The 13,143-nt window shown below is 40.1% G+C and overlaps 1 protein-coding gene across 1 annotated transcript in view; it reads left to right on the top strand.

Annotated features, from left to right (window-relative positions):
- The first annotated feature begins 2,000 nt into the window (after positions 1–2,000).
- Positions 2,001–13,143, top strand: part of LOC147327103 (voltage-gated delayed rectifier potassium channel KCNH1-like) — a 106,411-nt gene continuing 95,268 nt past the window's right edge. The window contains exons 1-3 of the mRNA XM_086294714.1: positions 2,001–2,656; positions 6,433–6,556; positions 6,659–6,765. Coding sequence (XP_086150840.1) covers positions 2,584–2,656; positions 6,433–6,556; positions 6,659–6,765 — 304 coding nt within the window. The 5' untranslated portion in view covers positions 2,001–2,583. The remainder of the gene's footprint in view (positions 2,657–6,432; positions 6,557–6,658; positions 6,766–13,143) is intronic.

The raw sequence follows: 13,143 nt of genomic DNA, 5'->3' as shown, positions 1-13,143 counted from the left end.
TTCTCTATTGTTTCTCTGAAGATTGCTAATTCGTCATCTCTTCTGTGCAGAAGCCTGGATGTTTCCCTGGCCAAGTGTTTTTGTGAGTGAGAGAGAGCCAAGGAGGAGATTCTGTGTCTGCATGGATTTAAAAGTGTAAATTTGATTCACCCATAGAGTTACTTTTCCCAATTTATAAATATAGTCTGTGATTAATTACTTGATTGAAGATGCTGTAAATAACTTCTATGAGGACTGTAAATAACTGGTCGTGCATCAACATACAGGATTACGTTAAGCATGTGATTGGGTACATTAGCACTTTTGTTAACAACAATGCCAACACCATTAACATGGTCATTCCCCACAAACACACCCATAAACTGTCTACACTTGGCCTGTACCTCACCTGGACTCTTTGACTGGGAAGCCTCAGTCTGTCAGGGTTGGTAATAAACCTTCAGCCGGTATTACTATAAACATGGGCACTCCACCACAAAGAGGCATTTTCAGTCCCATCCGCTACACTCTGTTCACCAACAACTGTGTTACCTATCACAAAGATAACATCATCTTAAAGTTTGTGGACAACACCATCCTGATAGGACACAGTACATACAAAGCAACCTACAGAAGGGAGGTCTGATGTCTATGTGCGAGAACAACAACCTCACTCTCAACACAGCCAAGACAAAAGAGATCATAGTGGAAGAAGAGGAGATTCCACCTGCCACCGGTCATCTGGGAGCTGGAAGTGGAGAGGGTAAGCTGCTTGGGTATCTACATCAGTGAGGACGTGTAATACCAAGTAGTCTGGTATGTTGCCTAAAATCCTCAGCAGTGTCTACAGCTGCATTGTGGACAATATCTTGACCAGTACAGTAATGCCAGTGCTATGCACCACAAATGCCTGCAAAGTAGTAAGGACTGCCAAACAATTTTCAAGTTTTCACAATTGATTATTAAGTATTTATTGGCATCAGACAAACTGGAAAGGATGCCACTGCCTATTGAACAGAATTTTTGTAATATGGAACAATAAAGGCATTAATGTGATTGGTTAAAAAAGTTGGGCCAAGGCAAGGGTTTAAACTTGGCCCTCCCTTTATGGTCTTTGTCCATCCCTTGGTCATGTTTCATCTTCTGCACTGGGCTTGTCCTGCAAGATAAGAGCAGACAACTCCTCCCACTTCACCATGGCAACAGCTCTGTCAGCCCTGGGGAGGAAGGGTGAGAGGGATGAAAGAGAGAGAGAAAGAGAGAGCGCTCTTCTCTAAAACTTTTGAATATAACTTTTGAACAAGATGGAAAAAAAGTCACAAAATACTTGCACTATAAGAAAAATTCTAAAAACAAGCAGCATAGCCTGCTAACCTTCTGTCAAAAAGTTATTAGGCCTTTTTTAATGAAATAAATTGATTTTTACAGTAATCGCCATTAAACAGGCATTCAGTTATTGGCAAAATGGAAACATTCTTATTTACAGCACAGCCTCTGTATCGATAACTTCTTTATCAAATCTGTACCACTAGTACTCAACACCTGTAGAACTAATAACACGTAGGCTTCATTTTGTGTTAAATATAAATCTATTTTATTTCACTCTATTTCTCCTTTGAGAAGATCAGTAAATTGCAGTTACACCAACATGAATAAATAAATTCACAAACTGAACATCTTTTAAACATACTTTCCAGATAAGTTGTATCTCATGTGAATGTGTTCTTATGCATTCAAGTATTCGCTCGTCTATTGTAAGACACATATGATCTTGGGTATCATCTGATTCTTAATCCATAAAGTTCAATCTCATGTCGACCCAGCCTTTGCAACTATCACAGCCAAAATTGTGGTTTATTAAAATGGGACAAACAGACAAATGGCACAGCTGTCGTGCCGAAAATAAATGCGCACTATCACAATATCATAGTGCCTTTTCCAGTTACGATCACATGGCCGCAAACTCGGTACAGTAGAAATGCGGTATAGCTTACAAACGTAGTCCTTGTGCGTGTGTGTGTGTGAGAGAGAGATTTCACTGTATTTCTAAGTTTTTTCACTTAGAAAAAACGGTGAACCTGGCTGAAGACTTGAAAACTATTTCTCTTTGGAAAAGCGAGCGAAATCCCTCACCTCGGGAAACCCAGGTGCAACACTTTGAAGCACATTGGTTCCGTTTAGGTGGCCCCACTTTACATTTTCAGCATAAAGTAAAAAAAAAACCACACATTTGTTTTCACTACAGGTGCAATTACTTACTGTGGTACGTTTTCTTAATACCGAAATATTATGTCTGCAGTGTTTTTAATTACAATCAGTGACGTGATGATAATGTAATGCTCACTGTATAAAGCATCAATACGCCTCTCTCACTCCTCTGGCATCCACCCTCTCTCCCCACATATGTTTGAAGCTCGCTCTATCACAGCCAGTCTCTGGCCCATCTCGAAGCTTGTGCAGCAATAATCTGCCAATAGCGAGCCTGCTGAGGTGGGGAGAGAGCGAGCACAAGCACATACTATACAGCGTGCGAAGCTCGTGTTTATATGTAATATGTGAGCGGCAGGAAGCAGCTCGCTCTGCTCATTGCAGAAGGACGGCAGGATGGCGAGAGGACGGCGGGGTCTCGTGGCCCCTCAGAACACGTTTCTAGAGAACATCGTCCGCCGGTCCAACGGTAAGATGTGATCCGGTTCTGATCTGTTCTGCACCTGGCTTCAAATGGTGATAATATATTTCTTATATATAATGTTTTGTGATTTTGTTGCTCATTTCGCCTTCAGGCATAGCCACATAAACACACACGGGCAATTGCTAAAAACCTAAGTAGTACTGAAACCACAAGTAATTATGGTTTAAATTTATTATGGTAGCTCTTTACTTTCAGTGATGGCTATTCCTCTCTCTCTCTCTCTCTCTCTCTCTCTCTCTCTCTCGCTCTCCCTCACTTTCCCTACACACACACACACACACACACACACACACACACACACACACATATATATATATATATATATATATATATATATATATATATATATTCACACGTTGTAACAGTTACAAAAGGCACATAGGCTCCTTATTAACAAGTAGGGGTAAGGCAAATCAATTTCATAGAGCAAAGTTTATTAGATAAACAACTACCAATTTAGAGCTGCAGAGAATAAAAACAAACTAAATAGCAGGGCTGACAGTACCAAACCGTTAAGACACTTTATTAATAAACATTACTTTAAAGGACCAGGTTCACTGCCATGATGCTGCCCTTGGTTAAAATAGCAGCTCAAGAAAATAGTTAACTAAAATGGTGGAGACTAGCCACTTGAAGGCAACCTACAGGGAGGAGGGACCAAGGGTGCCACCAATCACTCACCCGTGCAATCTTTCTGAAATCCTCACTGCCACTCTCACTGCAACTTAAATGGCCCGTTATACTTGTTTCCCGGTATGTACACTCCAATCCACAAAAGGGAATTCCACCACACGTGCCTAGCCCCCCTCCCCCTGCAAGCAGCTGTGTCTTCACTAAAGAAAATTAAAATAAACATGCATATCAAGCAATACAGAACACAAAATTCAGGAAATATTATATACAGGAATACAAACACACACACACACACCGTTTAAAATACAATTATTAGCAGTACAACTAAAAGCATGATTAAAATATAACAAACTGTTAACACTAAAGCACTATAGAACAAGGAACCAATCGATGCCAGTCAAACACAACAGCAACAAAGCAACAAAGGGTACAAGACAGCAGCGGTGTGTAGGCCTGTAACAGGAGAAAGAAACCAGTTATCCAGGGTCCACCCTACTTCTAAAAACAAAGAAAAGTACAAATGAAGTCACTTAAAAACAGCAAAAGTACGTAAGTGCAAAGTGCATCAATAAATAATATGTACACTATAAAACTAAGAAAATTTTCTAATTGTTACTCGCTGCTCTCTGTGGGCGTATTTGCTTTAACTAAAGCCACACTAATCGGGGGGAATAATTATTTTACTAAATCACAGCCTGTATAGTAACATTCTACATTTACCTTTGCTGTAAGCTAACATTACCATCACACCTCACTGAATTGAATAAAATTACTCAGCTGCCTTAATTCAAACTGACACTACTCTACATTTATAATAATAATAATAATCAGTTTGTGGTTCCAAGTTTCACAAGAAACAATTTTCTTGAATGTTTTGCAAAGTACTGGTTGTTAAAGTAAATCCCTTTTTTGCTGCTAGTGCTCTCTCAGAAATGCCCAGACTTGTCCCATTGTTGCTTATACTAGGAAATGTAAATGTGCTGCATTGGTATCGAAAAGATACTTGCAAAATGGATGGATGGATGGATGGATTTTTTTTTTTTCATATCACCAGGCACTAATTTAAATGCTAGGAAGTTCCTCTAGACATGCTTTGAATTACACCAGCCATTATTCAGTAAAAGGGGGTAACTGCATCTCTAATTATATATTAACAAAAGACATTCATGAAGACTCAAGAAGGAATGCAGCACACTAAATCCAGTGCCAAGACCATGACCGTGCTGGAAAAGATAAGCAACTTTAATGACTTGAGTTTTCATTCATTATATTTATATGATGTCAATTTACAACAGTCACTTCAAGGCACTTTTATATTGTAAAGACCCTAAGACAATAATAGAAGAAAAATAGAGTACTTAGAGGAAGATGTCCGTGAAGGTTATCAGTCATCCAGGTCATCGTAGTCAAAGGAGCTTGGAAAGAAAAGCGTCTGGACTTTTTTAAGTTGCTTGAAGACGTTTCACCTCTCATCCGAGAAGCTTCTTCAGTTCTATGGTCAAATGGTGGAGAGTCCCAGATTTAAGATCTGTGGAAGTAACCCACCATGAGGGACAATTGACCCAATAATGATCCTCTACCTAATCACATGAGCCAAGGTGTGAAAATGGGTGTAGGTCACAATCAGCCAAGGTTTCGGGTGAGCTCATTGTGAAACCTAGCCCCACCCTATCATGTGATTTCCTGAGGTCAGATGGCCCAGGATGTGAGTGGGCGTTAAGGCGTCTGGGAAGGGATCTCAAAACTGGATTATAGATAGCAGACAATTAGTGTCGTAAACCACCGCCTGAGAGCAATGAGAGGCGAAACGTCTTCAAGCAACTTAAAGAAGTCCAGACGCTTTTCTTTCCAAGCTCCTTAGAGTACTTAGAGGAAGTAACAAGCAAGACAGTATTTTCCCCATAGTAGCTTCTTTTCATTGCCTTCGTGTTAAATCCAGAATCAAATTTCAACGTCCTTCTCCTTATGTAAGGTCTTGAATAATCAGGCCCCATTTTACCATCCATATTTTATCTGTGAAAAGTGCTTTATAAATAAATGTTACTTACTTAATTACTTTCTTAGCCTCTGGTTCCTGAGGTAAAAGTAGAATGTGGGGCAGAAAAAAAAGAGTTTTTCTTTTCTGCCGTCGCCTTATTTCCTCATAGAACATCTGATTGTTGGGGGTGGGATGGGAATCAAGAACCAGTTCCCAGGAGTTCAATTCCTTTGAACTGTTAGTCTGTGTGCCTGCTCATTGATTCCACTTGCACTTGTACTACAATCAGCTGATTTTGGCACATTCTTAAAGGTGGATATAGACATTACTTTTATTTTTAATTCACAAAAGGACAAAAATACAAGAGTAAGTGGAACCTCCATCCAGGACAAACACATTTTGCTGCCAACACAAATTCGGCTCTTTGCAAGTACCTGCACAGACAACATGCTAACACTAAGCTAGCTAAAAACCTAGATTGATGTTAAAGCTGAGTGAATCCCATCCCTGGTCCAGCAACTAGACCCTGAACTTCAACAGGTAACAAACAAATCAGTAAGAGAATCAATAAGTAATATCACTTATCCATATCAATAATAATGGTATTGGAATTGATAAATTCTTATTAATTCCCATCCACTATTAGAGGTTTCCCCTCTGTTATCGGAGGGTCCCAACCTTACAATAAAACGCACGTGGAGGACACTGTTGTGATTTGGCACTTTATAAATTAACCTGAATTGAACTGAATTGAAAAATGACTGTCTTTTAATAGCACAGGTATTAAGTGTAGGCCAGTTGGTTATTAAATAAAAAGAATCATCATAATTAGTTTAACACTGATTTTACAGGTGTAAAAGTGAGGCAATTATTTATTAGTTTAATTTACCACTTAATTGATTAGCAATAATTACTTACGTAATAGTTAGCTTAACTTAGCTTCTCTATTGGGTTTGGTGCTATTGAACAACCAAAATATTTTATCAGAATAATGTGGACTCTGGAAGGCTGCAATGGGCATTTTTTAAACTAGTTGTTGTAGCCCTCGTGAAATGTGGAGAAATATTGTGTATGCTGGATTCATATAATTTTTCAGTCATGTGATGTTGCGAAGTAGGGCAGACTATCACTTATTGGTTTCTGTGGTCAGATACCAATTTTGTGCTGGGAAACGCTCAGATCGTGGAGTGGCCTATCGTCTATAGCAATGATGGCTTCTGTAAACTCTCTGGCTACCATCGTGCTGAGGTCATGCAAAAGAGCAGCACCTGCAGGTACCACAACACACATGGATACCACCGCATGGATTATTGAGGACTGATTGTCTCAAGTAAATGTGTACTGTATCAATGCAAATACTTGGTTTTCCTCTGCAGCTTCATGTATGGAGAGCTGACAGACAAGGAAATGAGTGAGAAGGTTCGACAGACCTTTGAGAACTACGAGATGAACTCTTTTGAGATTCTGATGTACAAGAAAAACCGTGAGTATTTAATAGTACTGGATATGACCGTGTAAGCTGCATCCAAAAATGTTTGTATGAACTGCTTCCTCAAAAACCCAGATACCTAAGGATCTCAAGAAATCTAGAAATTGTATATATGCTAATCTGGGACACACCATGCTAAAAGCTCAAAGCCTTTTAATTACCTAGCCAGGGGTCAGCAACCTTTAACACCCAAAGAGCCATTTGGACCTGGTTTCCACGCAAAAGAAAACACTGGGAGCCGCAAATACTTTTTGACATCTAAAATGAAGATAACACTATATATTGTTTTTTTTACCTTTATGCTTTGTGTGAACAACTAAAGTAAGTAAAGTTTATTTATTAAGCGCTTTTCACAGACAGGCAGTCACAAAGCGCTGTACACAAATATTAAAATAAACAATACAATCAATAGACATTATACACAATGTAAAAGATCAAATGTAAATAATGTAAAGAATATAAAATACGTAGATCAACAAAAGGCTTGTTTGAACGGAATATTTTTTAACTGCTTTTTAAAAGAATCCACAGAGCAACTAAGTTGTGTTGCTTATGAAATCCATGAAGTGCTACAGAGAAAATGACATTTTATTCATGTAAATAACACATTTTGAACTCTTAAAGAAATATAACAAAAGGAAAGACACCCAGCTGAACTAAAATGATCCAGCAAACAAAAGCTGTTGTGAGCCGCCACCCTTATATCGCCTTTGGGCTTTTGGAGCCTTGACCTGACTTTTAAAAAATAATTTGAAAAAAAAGCACTATGCTGCAAAAAAAAATTTGATATTTGCAAAATTCTGCCTAAATATGTATTTTACCTGGTTAATGTGTGTGGCGGGGCGTGGTCTGCAGCGCCGCTGCAGGGGAGGCAGACGCACCTGAGCGGGACCCGCAATCACGCCTCGCTGCCTTAAAGTCTGTGCCCTCTCTGCTGTTGAAAAGCTACAGCTGGCTGTATGCGTCAGCAACCGTGTGTGAAAAGTGGTCAATAAAGAGATGCTGAAAAGCGAGTTCATGCAAACATCGTCAGGTCTGCCGTGATATGTTTACAATAAGACTTATGGTCCCGAACCTCTGCGCACAGCGTCTGCAAATCGGGGCTTTCATCTTTACGCAGGACTGTAAGCTGTCGTCTGTGAGGCGTGAGCGGTGTTTGTTTTTAACGTAGTTCACGGTGGAGAACAGCTGCCGACATAATGTGGATCCGAAGATCCACGATTGGCCTACCTGGGGTTGAAAGTCTCGATAAACGCACAGCGTTTCGGCGGGTACACCGGCTTCCGCGAGTGTGACGCTTATTTTGAGCGATGAAAAAATAATAAGATATAATTTTATTTTTATATTTCAAAATCACAATAATCTTCCAATTTAGAACTACAAGTTAAAAAAAGAACTAAACACAAATAAAATACACTTCAGCTAAATACTTCTAATTTATTTTCCCAAACCACCCGGAGCCGCAAAATAAAGACTAAAGAGCCGCGGGTTGCTGACCCCTGACCTAGCCTATTACATTTGCAAACAACTTTTGCCAGTAAAAAAAAAAATGTATTTGATAAAGAATTCAGAAGGTGAAGGTTCCTTTATTTTTTATTTCTGTGTTTTTATATATTTTTATAAGCATAACACCACCTAAAGCAAACTTCACACATCATACAAAATAACTTAGTATTTAACAAGACTTTGGTTTTAAAATGGTATTGATTCTTCTAAGTTGTAAGATTATACTAAACAACTTTCCTTTTTGATAAAATTTATGGTTGGATCAGGTGACCCAGAACACTTGTTTAGGTATGCTGCAATAGGTCAAGGCTGCTGGAGGCTGCATATCAACAAAAAAACTGGGCTTTCTTGGCTCCCATGTTATCTTTTTCTCTGTTGGTGACAAGTTGTATAGTTAGGGGTTGTTTTGTGTAAAGGATCAGTGAAAAAAATATTGTTCTTTTTTTTCTGCCTGGATAGAAAGTTATCGGTGAAATTTAAATCTCTCTATTTGGGAGCAAATAACATAATTAGAATAGAAGATATCAAGCTAATGCCACTGAGCTATGTATAGCTGCAGATCGCATACGTTTACTTTTCAAATTCAAAGCTTGAAATTGGTCTTTCCATGGGATGCAGCATTTAACATTCCATTTTTAGGCACTTGCCATTATTGAATATTTCTTTGTTGTAACAGTGCTTCTTGGCAGTAGATTTTATACCATTGGAAAACACATTTCCTCTAAATGGTGTAACATTTATAAGGAAATTTAATTGGTTTGTTGAGCAGCAGAGTTGAGTATGTGGGTTGTATCAATGAAAACCTTGGCATATCATCTCTGCCAATGCCAAACAGGTTATTTTCCAATTGACTCCTTTTTGGTGGTTGGATGATTAGTCTAAAGAAACAAGACATATTAAGAGTTTAACAGTTTATTCATCCTCACTCATGCTCAGGCTAGGACCTGTTTGGCGCCCTGGGCGAGCACTAACCTCTGCCCCCCCCCCCCACACACACACACACACACACACAAAACATGTTAAGGATTGTACCATTGTACCGAATTGGTGAATTGTACTGGATTGCACACACACACACACACACACACACACACACACACACACACACACACACACACACACACACACATATGAAGAGAGAGAGAGTATGCATAGTAGCATAGTATGCAAATGATTACCAAACAGCCATCATAATTTGTCATACAATGAGAACAGGACAAATCAACAACTGACACTGACTAATTAATATTAAAATCTGTAACATAATGTATTGTTTGGAGTTTAGTCTGTTACTGTTACTATTTTTACCATTTCTTCTTGGAACAACTGTAACCCATATAGTGTCCTTAGGGATTAATAAAGATTCTGATTGTTTCAGGATACATGACATAATCCAATGACACATCTGCTTACCTGTATCTTTTGCTCGTTTCTCCTCCTCTTCTTTTCTCTTTTTTCTAAACTGAGGACCTGATGGCTTTGAACTTTTCTTGTCCATCTCCCATTGGTTTTAATTTTGCACTCCAGTATGAACACCCATCCCCCAACCTGAGGATCACCACAACATAACCTTCACCTTAGTTCACAGATTCACTTTGTCTAGGGTTTATTTCTGGGATTCCAGGATTCAAATCATGAATACATAATGGATTTGGATTTACAACATTATGAATGAAATGTGCTCTATTTGGAAGCAGCAGGGCCCCGTCCCCTTTTGACGGGTTGTGTGTGAGACTTTAAATCATCAAACTATAAATTATAAATTGTTATTGATCCCTTTACCCCGAGTCCTAAAGTGTGTATTTATTTTCTTACTCTTCTTCTTCTTATTGTTTGTTTACTTGCACTGCTGTAACAGGAGCCTCGTCGTCTCGTCTCTCTATATACTGGACTGTATGTAGCGGAGATGACAATAAAGTTTACTTTGACTTCAGCAGCGAGCAGGCGCACCGAGGGCTCTCGCGCTCACTTTTCGCTTATAGAATTTCGAAAAAACATCGGTGCAAATTGTAAGTCTGTATCATGATGTCTGGTGTTTTCGTGTTTGTTGGTTTGTTTTTATTTTGTGTTATTTTGCGAGCTGGTTATTAGATGCTGCTCCAGCCAGCCGGAGAATACACCACCCCCCCGCCCTCTCCTCCCTGTGCCGCAAGCAGCAGGCGCACCTCGCAAATGGAGGGCGCCCTTACTCCCAGCAAATGGGCGATAGAAAACCGGTCGGTGCCTATGCCATTCCCAATATGCGCTGGCATGATGTCAGGGCAGCATGAGTACGAGCAATTTTTTTTTTTCCTGATGCCTGTGATGCCGCCCCCCACCACGATGCCGCCCCGGGCAACCGCCTGTGTCGCCCGTATCAAAAACCACTACTGCTCATGCTGGCCAGCTTGCTGTGGGATGGCATCCCAGTGTATTGGCCAATCTGGCACAAGCAGCACACCCAAGGCAATCCCATAAGTGTTCAATAGCACTGAGATCTGGACTGCAGGTCCGTTTTTCCATCCTCTCCACTCCACTTCAGGGTTCAGTGCTAAGACCACTTCTCTTTACATTACACATGATTCCATTAGGCAGTATCATTAGAGAACATAGCATATGTTTTCATTGCTAGGTAGATGATACCCAGCTTTATCCATGAAGACAGACACCACACACACCAATTAGCTAGACTATAGGAATGTATTTAAAACATAAAGACCTGGATGACCTGGATTCAGATAAAACTGAGGTTATTGTGCTCTGCCCTAAAAAATTTGAAACATGGTTTCTAACCAGATACTTACTCTGAATGGCATTACCTTGGCCTCCAGTAACAGTGAAGAATCATTTTTAAATGAATCTTTTTTGACCACAGTATGTTCTTCAGTGTGCATACTGTATTAAACTGTTTTCTTTTGATTGCACAATATGTCTAAAATTAGAAATATTTTGTATGAGAAGACTACTTTATGCATTTATTTCTTCCAGGCTGGACAATAATTCATTATTGTCAGGTTGTCTTGAAAACTCCCCAAAAAGCCTTCAGTTGATCGAAAATGCTGCAGCAAAAGTAATAATATATAAATAAAACTGAATTGAAATGAATTCAACTGACCACTGTAGTAGGGACCATGCTTACAGTTGCTGTGTATCATGCACCAATCAGCTACCTAATTGTCAGCACCTAGTGTAACAGTATAGTAGAATCAGCTGCTCGGCATTGGCAGAGAAGGTTTGGCAACTGTGCATTTTCCATTTTCATATGTGTTTTCCTTACAAATGTGGCACAATGTAGGGGGAAATAAACAGGCTTTCCAACAATATAAGAAGAAGGATGGTTACAACAAAGATAACTGACCAAACACCAGGGCTGGTCTAGCATACCAGGCATTTTCCCGGTGGGCCATCGCACTTTTGGGCCGATGTGCCAGCCTGAAGGGCTGCTGCGTAGCAACCGTACAAGCACTGATAGCAGCTCGTTGGTTCATTTTCATTACTGACAGTGGATTTCCCAATTAAATCTCTCAATATGACCGGCGCCTCCCCTACCTTCGCTGTTGTCTCACGTTTCTTGTAGAAAAAGTTTAGTGTGGAAGAAGTGGCAAACAAAAAAAAAAAAACAGGCCCCACAGTCACAGAAAGCTGCTGCTGCTAGCACCAAGCCATCCTGTTCTATCCTGGTATTAATGTAATAGGGCTGCAGAAAAGCAGATGCCAATACAGATCACTGGTGCATCTCAGGTCCAACATAGAGACAGGCAACAGTCCACACCCTTACAAGATCTAACACTTATTTGTCTTTCCTCAACATTTTTCTTCTTTTTTGTGAGAATTCATTTATCATTTTTCTTTTTGTTTTGTTTTTTTGCCTGTTCTATCCAGCACTGTTTCAATCAGCATTATTGTCTGAAGGCCAAGAAAAAAGCCCATCAGATTGCTATAGTGGTCAATTTGACTGTCATAGTTTATTAGTTTATTAGTTATTTGAGATGTTCCGAGAGAGGTGGAGTCTAAGACCCCACTCTACACATAGACAAACAGGCACACACTCAGATACAAACAAACATACATTCCCACCCCCATTTCACATATACTCAGCAGCTGGTGTCAGCACAGCCCCTCCCAAGAACCCTCAATGTCTACATGTATTTAAAATTGAGAGCACCAGCACCAGAGGTGAAGCAAAATAAATAGACCGTCTTTTGGACGCCCATCCCCAAGGCCCAATATGTATGCGTCATGAGAGTGGAAGTAATGTGAGCCTCTAAGTGGTGGAATAAAATTGAGGCACAGGTGGCCTGGAGAGGAAAAAGGACATATGCCTCCCCTGCACCTCAGTGACGCACCTGTACCTCAAGGCCCTGCATGTGTGGTGGTGTGAAGGAGCGGGAGGAGAGATGCAATTGCGGATGGGGCGGAAAGGATTGGCAGTGGGGGCAAAGTACCCTATTCTTGGAGCCAGCTCCCCTGCTGACCCCCATGGGCATCCCTGTTCCCCGAAATCTACCAAGGGCAGGGGGCCTGGACCAATCCAGACCAGGGCCCACAGCAGCAGCACCACCAAGCCCCATAGAGCACAGGGCGGCCCACCTGTCCCCACCGCAGAGGACAAACAATGCCCACTCTACATTCAGTCAACTCTCAGACTACATAAGACAATAGACACCAAGGTTAGGTTTATCCGCCACCTCTGCTAGATCCCTCCCACTTATAGAAGCAGCTTCTGCTTCAATCAATCAATCGATCAATTAAAACAGAATATTATGGATTTCAAAATCTTATTTGGTTTTCATATGTACCTATTTTCAATGATATCAACTTTAATAGCAGGAAATTAACTCTATACATATTCTTTTTTTCTATTGCCAAATTTTTCAAGTAACTTAT

Source organism: Aulonocara sp. 'chitande type north' Nkhata Bay, linkage group LG6 (genome assembly GCF_057382095.1).
Source record: "Aulonocara sp. 'chitande type north' Nkhata Bay isolate Kocher_YH1m ecotype deep benthic linkage group LG6, A_spYH_male_GT1.1, whole genome shotgun sequence".
NCBI lineage: Eukaryota > Metazoa > Chordata > Actinopteri > Cichliformes > Cichlidae > Aulonocara > Aulonocara sp. 'chitande type north' Nkhata Bay.
This window is presented reverse-complemented; position numbering and strand designations above follow the sequence as displayed.